Consider the following 15,056-nt stretch of genomic DNA (forward strand, 5'->3'; position numbering starts at 1 on the left):
TTTTGTAGACGTGCAGCAGTTGTTTTCCACTAATACAGAACGCAACAACCCTTATATACCCGATTGTGAAGCCAATCGTCAAATGTACCTGTCCGTACATTTTGTCACGCCACCTGTGATATAATCCTGTTATTGACTTCTTGCTGCGACAATCAGTGACATGGTTCTTTTCACAAAGAAATCACCGAAGCGTAAAATAAACTCACCAGATTGATATACCGAGTTCAGAAAGTAAACCCAAGTGAAGAAAAAAAAAAATTCCATATTAAATGCCGAGTCTGTACACACACACACACACACACACACACACACACACACACACACACACACACACACACACACACACACACACACACACACACACACACACACACACACACACACACACACACACACACACACACACACACACACACACACACACACACACACACACACACACACACCTAAACATTAAGAGACATTGCTGGGGAAGAAAGTTATCCCATTATGGAGTTAACGACCATGGATGTTGATGAATTACATGCTGGATGTTCTGGTAAGTGGCGATGGTGCATCACTTTTGTGTGAGAGAAACAAAAGACAACTGTGGAACATGAACTTTCCAGAGCAGCAGATAGTGGATGAATGGCATTGAGAGGTAATGCAGTTTAAAGGTCACAGAAGATTTTTTTGTTTCCAAAATCAATGCTCATGGGAGAGGAATGTGATTGAAGGGCAAAAGCCAACGTCCTGACAATAGGGTAATGGGGCAATAATTGGATGTAACAAGTAAGGGAAGGAATAAGCAGGAAAAAGAGGAGAAAAATGGAGGGGAGGAAACAGGATAACATGCAAATAAAAGGGTTGTGTTGGGTCGGGATGATTTTAATTAAAAATTAACCTTATCAAAGATGATAATAACATTAATGTTGTGAGATTTTGACTCCACAGAATCCAGGAGAGACCGAAGTAATGTGGATGCACCAACCTATATGGGAGAGCGTTACTCTACTGAACTATAGACAACGGCCTTGTAGGCTCTGGGTAGTTCTGATTTTTAAAGGTACGCTCTGACTTGGTACAACAAAGGATGTCCATTCTGAGGCTGGTTTTGGAGGCCAATTTTGATTTAGTCAGCTCTGGAGAGGAGGTTATGACTGGAGGTGAGGCCAAGAGCTTCAAGAGCTGGAACCTCTTCTCGTGGCTGACCATGATAAGAATTTGATGATCTGAAAGAAGTAAAAATAGGACCACTGTACCTGGTGTTTATCTGGGCCCTGACTTAATGTTGCAACCCAAATGTGGTAGCATTCTCGCTCATGGGTCTGGAGAAGAAGACTTTTAAAGCAATTTATGCGATTTTCCCAACAATTGACGAAGTCGGCCATTTTGGCACGCTTCTGGTCACGTGATCGTCATGACCTCCGCAATTTAACAACCATACCCTGCCCTAATATTGTAACCCATATTTGGTCGCATTCTTCATGATTTATCTGGAGAATATGTTTGAAGGAATTTACTAAGTCCACCATTTTGACCTGCTTAAAGTCACGTGACTGGAAAGATCTTTGCATTCCCTGTTACCAGTAAGAAGCGGGACCTTGCTGCAGAGTTTCAGTCGGATCAGCCCAGCGGTTTGGCTGGAGAAGTCAATATATACATGACTAGTACTCGACTGCAAAGCCGCAATGAGACGGCGAAGCCAAAGCATCTTGCCACTATTTTACCCATGACTGTGGCATCAGTAGGTTAGGTAGTTTGTAGTAGGTAGGTGTAGTAGGTACCGTCGGTGTAGTAGGTGTAGTAGGTGTAGTAGGTACCATTTGCATTCTGAATGAGATTAAAATTGATAAAATTTACTTCTTGATTTATTCGGTGAATTCCGTCTCAACTTCGGATATTTCCGGCCGTGAAAAACTATGCCCTACGGCCACGAGATTTCTAAAAAAAATAATTCTTCGTCAATTTTAGAATATTTGACGCCGTTTTCACCCTCCGAAACGCGTAATAAGGTTAAAAAAAATATTTTTCAAATGCTCGAATCTCATTGGTTCCGGTGTTTGGTGACGATTTTCGTTGAAGATAACGAGGTTGGTCTTAACGTATTTTAATTACAAATTAGAGGTGCATTAGATTGTGAATCAAACAAAGACGGGTGAAACAAACTCCTATTGAACTTTTTCGCAATTGTTTTATGCATACTTCCGCATCCGGTCGATGGCGGCCTCCATTGCGTGATTTGGTTTTTGAAATATTTTTTCAAATGCTCGAATCTCATTGGTTCCGGTGTTTGGTGACGCTTTTCGTTGAAGATAACCAGGCCCGTGTGGGCCGAGGTTGGTCTTAAAGTATTTTAATAATAAATTGGAGGTGCATACGATTGTGAATCAAACAAAGACAGGTGAAAGAAACTCCTATTGAACTTTTTGCAATTTGTTTTGCATACTTCCGCATCCGCAAGATGGCGGCCTCCATTGAGCTTCGGAATTCTCAAGCCAAGGGATACAGCATATTTGGTTTTCGACATAATACGTACGCGTTTATTGACAACACCGGCTTCGCCGGCTATTAACTGTTGTGCCTTATCGTCAGGATGGAAGTTCATGTTTATCAACGTTGTCATGAGATCAATGCTGATGTGAACGTGATGTTTGGAAGATTCGATTGTTGATGTCTGACTGGTTGTTTCGACTTCCAACTTGAGATGATTTAAATTGTTGGCGTGCTACAGAAGTGCTGCTGCGAGAATGATAATTTTGTAAAATGTGTGATATTATGGATTGACGTCGCAATTGATGAAATCCTGTTGCACATCATAATGTGCCACACAGTTGCCCATCCTTGGGCCTTATTGGTCTCGTCAAATTGCTAGTTAAATTGGAAACCAGTGGCGTGGTAGTTGGAATTGTATACTGGAGTAATATTTTTTGGAAACAGCTTAGAAATTATGTAACTACAACAAATGACTTGTCAAAATAAACTTACCAAAAAGATACTCGCCAAATGAAATGTACAATGTATGTGGTGAAATATGTTATGATGTCTCGAGCTGAGTGAAGAGACGATCCGCGTGAAGGGATGACCTTGAGGGTGCTTCTATAAACGGTGTCCATTCGGTGCGCTCGGGGTGGCATACTGTATCCCAGCGCTGTAGACTACTGAGATTTAACAGGTACGTAATGCTTGCTTGCAAGGAACTAGAAAGAGATGTATGCTTTGATTGCCTTTTTATGGAACTAATAATAATCTGTATGCTTGTGTTGTCGGAATGGTATGAGAAATAGTTCAATAAAGCCTCATTTCTTGCAAGAGGTCGGAGTTTGATTCCACAACAATGTATTCATCAGAATATTTATTGATCAAAGGTGAGCACTTAGGTAGATGTAGTAAATAATTTGTTTGAACGTGCAAAACGGAGGCTAACGTAGCAAGATGGCACAAAGAAAGATCAGACGATTTTCGTTTTAAAAAAGAGGAAGCAGATCGAAAGTTGGGCGTCCAATCATAAATAAGCAAATTATAAATACATGTATATTTGTGAAAAATAGTTGTGCAGCATCTACCTGATGGATTTACGTCAGGACTTGTCTGTTCCATGCGACATGTGCGACTCGCTCACTGAATTGAAAATACTAGGGCATGCCCGTACTATATATAAGCTAGGACGTGCCCGTACGTGGGTGCCCGTTCCTTGCCAAAAAAAAAAAAAAAAAAAAATTTGTGTAGGGGTGTGTGTGTGTAAACATCCTAGGGCGTGCCCGTACGTGGGTGCAAAAAAACATGCGTGCAAACAACAACAACAAAAAAAAACTTTGAAACCACGTGGCAGTAACGACCACAGAACCCCCCTCCCTCTATTTACATGAATGGTTTGGTCCATTCGCAACGACCACAGAACCCCCCCCCTCTATTTACATGAATGGTTTGGTCCATTCGCAAAGCCAAAGCGAACGACCACAGAACCCCCCCCCTCTATTTACATGAATGGTTTGGTCCATTCGCAAAGCCAAAGCGAACGACCACAGAACACCCCCCCCCCCCCTCTATTTACATGAATGGTTTGGTCCATTCGCAAAGCCAAAGCGAACGGCGAACGGCTAAATCGCCATAGCTCGGTAAGTACTTGTCCGATTAATTTCAAACCTTGAAAAGGCACATCCTCGGGTCCCCAGCAATATACCTGGCAAGTTTCAAGTATATCGGACCGGTAGTTGTCGAGAAACAGCGGTCACAGACAAACAAACAAACGTACAAACGTACAAACGTACAAACAAACACACAGAGATTACTGGAATTATAGATAGATATAGAACGCTCATACTCCGTGAAAAGTGTAGCCGCCGTGTCGCCATCTTGGTTAGCACGACTCGACCGACTCGCTTCGCGGATCTCGTTTGTTTTGAACGTGTCCCAGATTTTAAAAGCCAGACAACTGTTAAAAACATTTACATTTAACAATTTTACAATTTACATTTTTACAATTTACAAAATTTACATTTACATTAACAATATTTGTTCTCGAATTTTTTTTTTGTGAAAAGGAAAGGCTAAAGGAAAGTGTTGTAGTAACTGTGATAGGTTTCCTATTGAAAAACGATCGCACAAAAGGTGAAAAAACGCAATCGCTTTTCGCTCTGAATTACGTGCAAACGCGTGACGGAAATCACCATCGCCCAGCATCGAGTGCCAACCAAGATGGCGCCCGGTAGCTACATCTCCACCTGTGTGGTGTGAATGGCAATGGTCATTCTATATATTTTCAGTTCAGTGGACTCGCTCAGCTCACTGAAGGCAGCCATATATATATATATATTTTAGCTCAAATAGGCATGCCTCCCATCGCTTCATAAACGGGTTTAATCAAAAGACAGCATGTTGTATTTGACAAACATATTGCATGTAGAGCATCTGTGAGTGTCAATGAGAATGTAAAATTAAGTAAAACAGGTGAAAAAGGATCTTTTATAACACATAATTGTTGTTGTTGTTTGTGGGTTCCTTCCATGTACTTTCATGTATTTTTATATTGCTTCGAGACGTATTACAATATTTCCTTTTGTGTGCTCCTCCTGTTTTCTTTACTCCAGCTTTTAAAAGAGGCAAGGAGATACGATTGAACAAAATTTTGTTCGAAGTAAATTGATTACATATTAGCTTTCCAATCAATTAAATGGATTATTATCTTTCCAACGGTACCATTTGTATTGGTGTACATCCACAGAAAGTCTTAGCGTTACAGGAGAAACTTTACAGGAGAAACTTTACAGGAAGAGAAACTCGGCTCCTTTTATATGCAGATTCAATTAAGAACTTTTTAACAACAGGCTGGGTCAGCTGGTTCGGTTCGTGAAAGACTTTGGTCAAGTTCTCCCCAGGCAACCCCACAAATGGAAATAAAGGTGACAGTTCAAGAAGAAGAAGAGGAAGATTTATAACTCCGATTAATTAGAAGAAAAAGAGGAAGGTTTTATAGTGACGTTGACCTCAAGTGAAAAAATTTGCACAGCAAGTTTGGGGCAAACGCGCAGTCTGAGCTCTCTTGCAAGACGACTCGTCACAGAAGCTGTCAATCGTTTAAGTATTACAGATGATATGATTCACATTTGGTTCTGGATCAGCATGTCGGGCATAAACATCAGCAGCACATCATACCATCATGGCTCATTGTAATCGAATGAATCAGTGGAAGTGAACACACACCGACATTCAGGTGATTACAAAAGCGAAAACCTTGTGTTTTGTGTTTCAACACAATTAAACCATTCTGTAGCCAGCCTATCATCATTAATGAAGTCGTCCGTTTTTCTGCTTTTTTAAATCCCAGTAGGTTACGCGAGAGAATACACATGTTCGCAAGCAATGGCTGTGTGTGGAATGGATTCTGTGAACGGTTCACTCTTCAAATTGAAAGCAAATTGCTTGTAATGTGAGCTTATTTGGTTGTAAACTTCATTACGCCCGTCCTGAAACTTCATTAGCTCCCACACCGAGGAACTGTCCCACATGGATCAAAAGCTTTCCATTTTTAAGGGGAAATAAATGTCATGCTTGGGCGGCAGACATGATGCGTCTGTAGTTATTTACAGTATTCAACATAAATAAATCACAATGCAAGCTTATGAGACCGAATTGTTACCTCCGCCACCAAAGGTGGATGGAGGTTATGTTTTCACCCCTGTCTGTCTGTCTGTCCGTTTGTTTGTGAAGAAATTATCTCAAAAAATTGTGGATGGATTCGGGTGAAATTTGGTAGAGATGTAGCATATGTGACAAGGACGAAATGATTAGATTTTGGTGAAGATCAGGATTCGGATCCGGCTACGAGAATTTTTAAAGTGATTCTTCATCATCGGGAGATAGGGACAAAAACGATACATAGCAGGATATCTCAAAAAGTTGTGGACGTATTTGGACGAAACTTGGTCGCCCTGTTGGGTGTCTGACAAGGACAAATAGATTCGATTTTGGTGAAGATCTGAATATGGATTCGGATATGAGAATTATTTAATTTTCAAAGTGATTCTTCACCATTGAGAGATCGGGCCAAAAACGATAGATAGCATAATATCTCAAAAAGTTGTGGACAGATTTGGACGAGACTTGGTGGACAGGTTGTGTGTGTGACAAGGAGAAAGATTGGGCCAAAAACGATACATAGCAGGATATCTCAAAAAGTTGTGGACGTATTTGGACGAAACTTGATCGACCTGTTGGGTGTCTGACAAGGACAAATAGATTCGATTTTGGTGAAGATCTGAATATGGATTCGGATATGAGAATTATTTAATTTTCAAAGTGATTCTTCACCATTGAGAGATCGGGCCAAAAACGATACATAGCAGGATATCTCAAAAAGTTGTGGACAGATTTGGACGAAACTTGGCAGACAGGTTGTGTGTGTGACAAGGAGAAAGATTGGGCCAAAAACGATACATAGCAGGATATCTCAAAAAGTTGTGGACGGATTTGGACGAAACTTGGTCGACCTGTTGGGTGTCTGACAAGGACAAATAGATTCGATTTTGGTGAAGATCTGAATATGGACTCGGATATGAGAATTATTTAATTTTCAAAGTGATTCTTCACCATTGAGAGATCGGGCCAAAAACGATTGATAGCATGATATCTCTAAAAGTTGTGGACAGATCTGGACGAGACTTGGCGGACAGGTTGTGTGTGTGACAAGGAGAAGGATTGGGCCAAAAACGATACATAGCAGGATATCTCAAAAGGTTGTGGACGTATTTGGACGAAACTTGGCGGACAGGTTGTGTGTGTGACAAGGAGAAGGATTGGGCCAAAAACGATACATAGCAGGATATCTCAAAAAGTTGTGGACGTATTTGGACGAAACTTGATCGACCTGTTCGGTGTCTGACAAGGACAAATAGATTCGATTTTGGTGAAGATCTGAATATGGATTCGGATATGACAATTATTTAATTTTTAAGTGATTCTCACCATTGGGAGACAGGGCCAAAAACGATACATAGCAGGATATTTCAAAAAGTTATGGATGGATTTGGACAAAACTTGTTGGACAGGTTGTGTGTGTGACAAGGAAAAATCGATTCAATTTTGGTGAAGATCCGGATCCGGCTAGTATAATTGTTTAAAGTGATTCTTCACCATTGGGAGATCGGGCCAAAAACGATACAAAGCGGGATATCTCAAAAAGTTATGCATGGATTTGGACAAACCTTGTTGGACAGGTTGTGTGTGTGACAAGGAAGAATCGATTCAATTTTGGTGAAGATCCGGATCCGGATCCGGCTAGTATAATTCTTTTAAGTGATTTTTCACCATTGGGAGATAGGGCCAAAAACGATACAAAGCGGGATATCTCAAAAAGTTATGCATGGATTTGGACAAAACTTGTTGGACAGGTTGTGTGTGTGACAAGGAAGAATCGATTCAATTTTGGTGAAGATCCAGATCCCGATCCAGCTAGTAGAATTTTTAAAGTGATTCTTCACCATTGAGTGATGCGGCCAACCAGGCGGAGGTGTGCTCTCTACTGAGTCCCGTTGTAGTTCTTCACTTCATCTAGTTTGTCTAAGCATTGCAATTCTAGCTGACCATCTATGTGAGCATTGTCGAGATGTTCAACACTCTTGGGTTTCATGCAGCAGTAGCCCAGTATATTGTGCATGTGTTATGCCACCGCAGCAGTAGCAGGTGGGGTTTGGGGACCGTGAGCTGGGTGTGGTGTCATTACCTGCAGTGCACGAGGATAGGGCCCGTGGCTTCGGTCCGACTGGCTCCAGAGCGCCGGATGAAGGAGAGGAGAGCGAGCGCAGACTCACAGCCCACGCTCTTGGGCCACTTGGTGTAGTGGAACTGTGTTATCATTCTCTCCACGGGTCGGGCCTTCTGCGAGCCCTGGAGAGAAACACAGAGCCACACGTGAAGCTTTTCGTTTTTGTGTTGCCTTTTCAGCAGCCTCAGTCAGCTTGCTCTCTGAGCCGCTCGACTCATCCCGGTGGTGTCCGTCTGCCACAGCCATATTTGATCTTTCACTTAGGTTTCCTTCACGTCTCTCGGAATCCTCTCAAATTCACAACATGCCTGCCATTTCTGCATTTTTAAGAGCCTTCATTTCCTTAAACATGACAATCACATAACCAGTGGTGGCAGGAGAGGATGTATGCTACAAGTGCTAATGTCCCCATTTTGTCATAAGCGGAGGATGTATGCTACAAGTGCTAATGTCCCCATTTTGTCATAAGCGGAGGATGTATGCTACAAGTCATAAGTGTGAAGCCATATTAATCAGTCAGTTTTGATTTTTTTTAAAATTATTTAAAATCCATCTTTAACTGCATTTGTTTGGGGGAATTAAAGTTGAAGAGCAGAAAACGACTCATTGTGAATCATTTGAAATGGGGTTATCATTAATTTTACAACATCTAGGACCCATGTGGAATGAAATAGGGTTTAAGAACAGACAGAGTTTCCTCCAGTTTGTCCACAGTTTCTATGGAGGTCCAAATGTGGACATGCAAATGTTGTACAGGAAATCTATCTCAGAGTATAATCATACAACCTACACTACCGGTCAAAAGTTTTAGAACGACTCAATTTTTCCAGTTTATATTGAAATTTACGCAGTTTAATGTCTCAACGTACTCTGAAATTAAGCATAGAACAAATAAACAATTGGAGAAATAATATATGAATGAATGATCGTTTTAAGGCCATTTTCCCCGCTAGAGCGGGGGTTAGCCTTGCGGGCCCCATGACAATCATGGTTCCCTGTTTTGAAGCAATGTATGGCCGGATGCCCTTCCTGGCGCCAACCCTTAGTCGCCTCTCACGATGCGCAGGGATACGGTGTACCTATTCTAAACCGGGGTACACACCGGGATCATTCATCCCAGCAAGCTGGTACTCAATTTGCCGACCTCGGAAGGATGACACGCCGAGTCAACCCCCCTGGCGTTAATTCAGCGATCGACCGGGATTCGAACCCAGGGTCCTGGGATCCCAAGCCGGCACCCGAACCGCTAAGCCAACACCAGCCTAAAATAAATAAACAATTAAAAATAAACAATTGGAGATAAAAAAGAAATCATCGAATCATTTTGTTTAACAAAATTTAATTTAAATTTTTGACTCGGCAAAGTAGCCCCTTTTGCAGATATAACCGCCGAACACACTCGTGGCATTCCTTCTACAATAGAAATCAAATATTGTTCGGGAGGTTCTTCCCAACACTGTTGCAGAAGTTCCCACAAATGTGTTGCACTTGTAGGTTGCTTTGCTTTCACCCTTCTGTCCAGTTCATCCCAAACCAGCTCGATGGGGTTTAAATCTGGAGACTGTGCTGACCATTCCATGATTTGAAGCCTACCGTTGTTCTTTTCCTCGAAGGTAGCTTTGACATAGCCTGGAGGTGTGTTTAGGGTCATTATCTTGCTGTAGGATGAACCCCTGACCAACTAGGCATATACCAGAGGGTATTGCATGGTGCTGCAAAATGCTGTGGTAGCCCTTTTGGTTCAGGGTGTCAGTCACTCTGTGCAAGTCGCCGACTCTGGATCCAGCAAAAGAGCCCCAGACCATCACGCTTCCTCCTCCATGTTTGACAGTTGGTGTCACACACTGAGGAACCATCCTTTCGCCTACTCGACGGCTTACACAAACCCTGCGTGATGAACCAAATATTTCAAATTTTGATTCATCGGTCCAGAAGCCCTTCTTCCAGTCTTCAGTAGTCCACTGGCGGTGCTTCATGGCCCAGGCAAGCCTCTTTTTCTTACTTTGCCATCTTAGCAATGGCTTTCTTACTGCCACTCGACCTGTCAAACCTGCAGCTCGAAGTCTTCTCTATCACAGTTGAAACTGAGACTTGCTTACTTCGACCAGTGTTAAGCTGTGCTTGAAGCTGTTGTCCTGTGAGCCGCCTATCATGCAAGATGTTGACTCTCAGAAACTTGTCTTCTGATTCTGTTGTGACTTTGGGTCTGCCAGACCTCTTCCTGTCAGAGTTTCCTCCAGTTTCCAATATACTACTTCCTGCAGAGCGGGCTAACCCCCGCTCCGGCGGGGAAAAATGGCCTCAAAACGATCATTCATTCATTCATTCTGCAGTGCTATATTGTCCAAATAATGCTTCAGAGGGTGTAATAACAGTCTCTTCCAATACTGCTTTCATACAGACAGGGGGTTTGTAATCAAGTAATCAGCAGAGGTTGGGACACCTGTAGGAATTGTTTGCATCAACGTTCAAGGCTTAATTTACTTGCATTGCTGCAGAACAGCTGTAAGTTGTTAACCCATTACTTGTTCCCTGAAGAAGGCCTTTTTTTTTTACAATATAACTGTACAATTTACATTATTTTCCTGTTTTTGCGAACCTAAACTTTTTTTTAAACCTCGAGCAGTTCACTACTTACCTTTGTACCATCTCAGGTTATTCACCAGACTTGAATTGCTTAAATTTCAATAAAAACTGGAAAAATTGAGGTGTTCTAAAACTTTTGACCGGTAGTGTATATATATATACCTGGTGTTTACCAGGTAAGAGGTTTACCACCAGGAATACCTGGTGTTTCCCGGTGATGTTCTAATCCTGTTGGCATTTTGAAGAAATCAATTTGTTGTTTTTGTCTATTTTTTGTAGGTGCCGCAAAACACTCCCCGACCTCCACCCAATAAGGAAAGTTAACATTTAATATGACATGACAACACACACACACACACACACACACACACACACACACACACACACACACACACACACACACACACACACACACACACACACACACACACACACACACACACACACACACACTAATCGGGGATAATTTAACATTACCTTTCATATAGCTGCAAAGGCTCAGGCACTATAAAGCGATTTTTTTAAATCCAAAAAACACGAACTTTTGTTTTCAAAAAAAATAAAAAAATGTTTTGCCTGACACACTCCCCGGCATTCACTGATGAACCTCTGAAAGTTTGACGAAGATCCGTTCCGCCATCTTTGAGAACAATTGTGACATGCAGACAGACACGCATAGACAGACACATGCACAGACAGACACACACACAGACAGACACATGCACAGACAGACACATGCACAGACAGACAAACGCACAGACAGACAGACACACACACACACAGACAGACACACCCACACACACAGACACACGCACAGATAGACACACACACACACAGACAGACACACACACGCACAGACAGACAAACGCACAGACAGACACACACACACACACACACACACAGACAGACACACACACGCACACACACACAGATAGACACACACACAGACAGACACACCCACACACACACACACACACACACAGACAGACAGACACAAACACACACACACAGACAGACACACGCACAGACAGACACACACACACACACACAGACAGACACACACAGATAGACACACACACAGAATCAAACGGCTCTCTTATAATATAGATAACGTACGGCTGTAAAATATTAATCAACATTAGTCTTTTCTGCCACTTGACCTCAATGTAAGTGGGTTCTCACCCCGTTTAGCTTTATCCATTGGGCACTTGCGATTAAGAGGTTTACCATTAGCCACATACATCCTGGGATATAGAACAGTACAATTTTCGTATGTCGCATAACATGCGGTACACATGATGTGGGATGGCTTTTATTGGCCTCCTTTTCCCATCCCATGTCGCCAAAACACACGTTTCACACAAAATAACGTGTTAGAGTTGGACAGTGTATGCCAGCCCTAAACACCAAGTTAGTGTCCCATGCATATTAGGACAGGAATTTAGAATTTTGAGATCCAATTTAACAATAAAACCACAATAAGATTATCTGTTGCTTAATCGTGCCAAAAAAAGTGTTTAAAATGTCTATTAAGATTATTTGATAATAAAAGTCTGAGATACTCAATCCTGAGAGACATATAAATATGGAGGGGAGAGGAGTTGAGGTGCCAGAGATGATGCAGAGGAGGAGGAGGTTGGGAGTGCTGTGCGTGCAGGAGACCAAATGGAAAGGGTGCAGAGGGGATGGAAGGTGTGATGGTGCAGGAATAATAGCATTGGTGGAGGAGACAATTCAGTCCATCAAGCCTGCGCTGCACCAACCCCAGTATGGTGACCCAGCCACACACAACTCAATATCCCCATACCCCTCCATCTCCAATGCATCCAGGTACCCATCTAAGTTACATTTAAACTTATACATCCACTCCGTTTCCACTACCTTTCCAGGCAGACCATTCCGTGCATTAACCACTCTCCAACTGAAAGACCGCTGCCTTAAAACTGTCCTAACCCTCATGTTCTTCACCCTCAAGCAATGTCCCCTGGTCATATCATTGTCCATTCAGCTGAAAAACTCCACTGCACCAATATTGTCCACGCCCTTCATCATCTCATGCATCTCCATCAGATCCCCTCATATTCGACTTCTTTCAGATGTATAAAGTCCTGTCTCCTTGAGCCGTTCCTCATAGCTTAGTCCAGCTCATCCTGGAGAAAACTTTCGGAGCTCAACGTTGAACCCTCTCGATGGCAGATGTGTCCTTCGTTGGATGTGGTGACCAAAACTGTACACAATATTCGAGATGAGTCCTCACTAAATACCTCTACGTTGTTGTGTGTGTGGTTGTGGTTGTGAGTTTTTTGTTGCTCTTTCACCATTGCATCTGCAGACCCAAATTGTGGGTGTAGGTGCTTCAGAACCTGGCCAAGGTTTGGAGCTAACGCACATTGTCCTTCAAGGTCATTCTGAGGCCATCAAAGGCTGCTATAAAGTGTGTATTGGGATGTGCGGCCAGGCGGTGTTGCCACCGGCCCGCAGGAAAAAGGTAACCACCATGAGGCCAGGAACTCCATAGCTTTTCAATCTCGTGAGCAACGGTAGGTTAAAGAGCCCAGCAAGCCGAAAGGAGTCGCTGAAAACGTGATTTGGGCCGAAGCACCCCCGCTACCTCTCCATCGACTCTATAAGGTGGGGATAGTGGTGCATTGACCTCCCACACCTCATTCAATGATCTATATTTTGGAGTTTGGTTGATACGATGTTTCAGGATTGGATAATTCTTCAACATTGGGTTCTATGCATGTCTTCCTAACTGGAACATATAATGTTTTTTGTAATGATTTTCGAGTGATTCAGCGAAATATGCTTTGGCAATTTGAAATCATCAAGTGATCCCATTACAAAGGTTTGCGTGCATAATATGAATGGGGAAATGGGTCCAAGTAGGTTCAGGTTGCATGTTTACAGCAAAAAAAACAAACAAAAAAAAAACTTTCCACTGATTACGAACTGCGCAGGTAAACAGAACGATGGCGATAATATCATTACGCGCAGTTATCATTACAAGTCATTCTCCAGTCATTGGGTGTTTGTGTGCATGTGCGTGTGTGTGTGTGTGTGTGTGCTTGTGTGTGTGTGTGTGTGTGTGTGTGCTTGTGTGTGTGTGCGTGTGTGTGTGCTTGTGTGTGTGTGTGTGTGTGTGTGTGAGTGCTTGAATGTGTGTGTGTGTGTGTGTGCTTGTGTGCGTGTGTGCTTGTGTGTGTGTGTGTGTGTGTGCATGTGTGTGTGTGTGTGTGTGTGTGCTTGCGTGTGTGTGTGTGCTTGCGTGAGTGTGTGCATGAGTGTGTGTGTGTGTTTGTGTGTGTGTGTATGTGTATGTGTGTGCGTGTTTTGTGTTTTGAAGAGCAAATGGCTGTGCGGTCTCATACGTTACACACTGCGCTGAGTATCTCTTCAGACACATCCCCTCGGTTCTACAAAATAGAGCAACATGTGGGTGGATATGAACATCATAAGAAGATTAAAGGTTTCATTGAGGAAGCTTGATGACCAAGAAAGAAGGCTCTGAAAGCAATCAACAAACAAAGCTGTAATTGGTTTGTTACCAAAAACAGATATTAAGGTTTCATCCATTTCATTACAGAAGGAGCTTTGTGTGCCTTGTGCACTTTGTTGTTTGGCTAATGAACAAAAGGATGATTGTGTACAGGGATCTAATGGGGACTGTATTTCCAAGGTTCCTAACGAGCTTTTGTACAACAGGGTAGAATGGTAATGGGAAAATGGAAACATCGGATAAATTGAGGGTAAAGATCTTTGTGAGCAGAGCGACTGTAGTAACAAAAGTATTTACATGCTGCACAACCAAACTTGAAATGAACCTTCCCAATTTGTACCTGCATTTCTCTCCCTATGCCAAGGACCATGTGGGTTTGAAAGGTGTCCCATTGTGACGCACAATGCTGCATGGCAAGCTTATGCGGAATACAATGGTGACGGTCCTGGCATCAATCAGCGTAACATTGTACCTTGACATACACACACACCTTGACATGGTATGTGTATATATATATACTAGCTGAGGTACCCGGCTTCGCCCGGGTTGAATAAGAATAATACAAATATATGATGAAAAGAACATGTATATTTTAGAGCAATATCACAGTACATTTCCTACATGACGTTTTGTCAATGGTCAATTTCTCAAAACCTCTTGGTATACAACATTTCTGGTTTTCTTACTTGGTGCCAAGACATAAAGATTGCTTCGTTTTCCAACCCTCGA

General features: G+C 42.4%; 1 protein-coding gene across 1 annotated transcript in view; it reads right to left on the reverse strand.

The window, feature by feature from the left end:
* Nucleotides 1–15,056, reverse strand: part of LOC137426001 (receptor-type tyrosine-protein phosphatase gamma) — a 383,032-nt gene that overhangs the window by 130,406 nt on the left and 237,570 nt on the right. Inside the window, exon 8 of the mRNA XM_078776830.1 lies at nt 8,201–8,364. Coding sequence (XP_078632956.1) covers nt 8,201–8,364 — 164 coding nt within the window. The remainder of the gene's footprint in view (nt 1–8,200; nt 8,365–15,056) is intronic.

This window comes from Myxine glutinosa, chromosome 4 (genome assembly GCF_964187855.1).
Source record: "Myxine glutinosa chromosome 4, kmMyxGlut1.1, whole genome shotgun sequence".
Lineage (NCBI taxonomy): Eukaryota > Metazoa > Chordata > Myxini > Myxiniformes > Myxinidae > Myxine > Myxine glutinosa.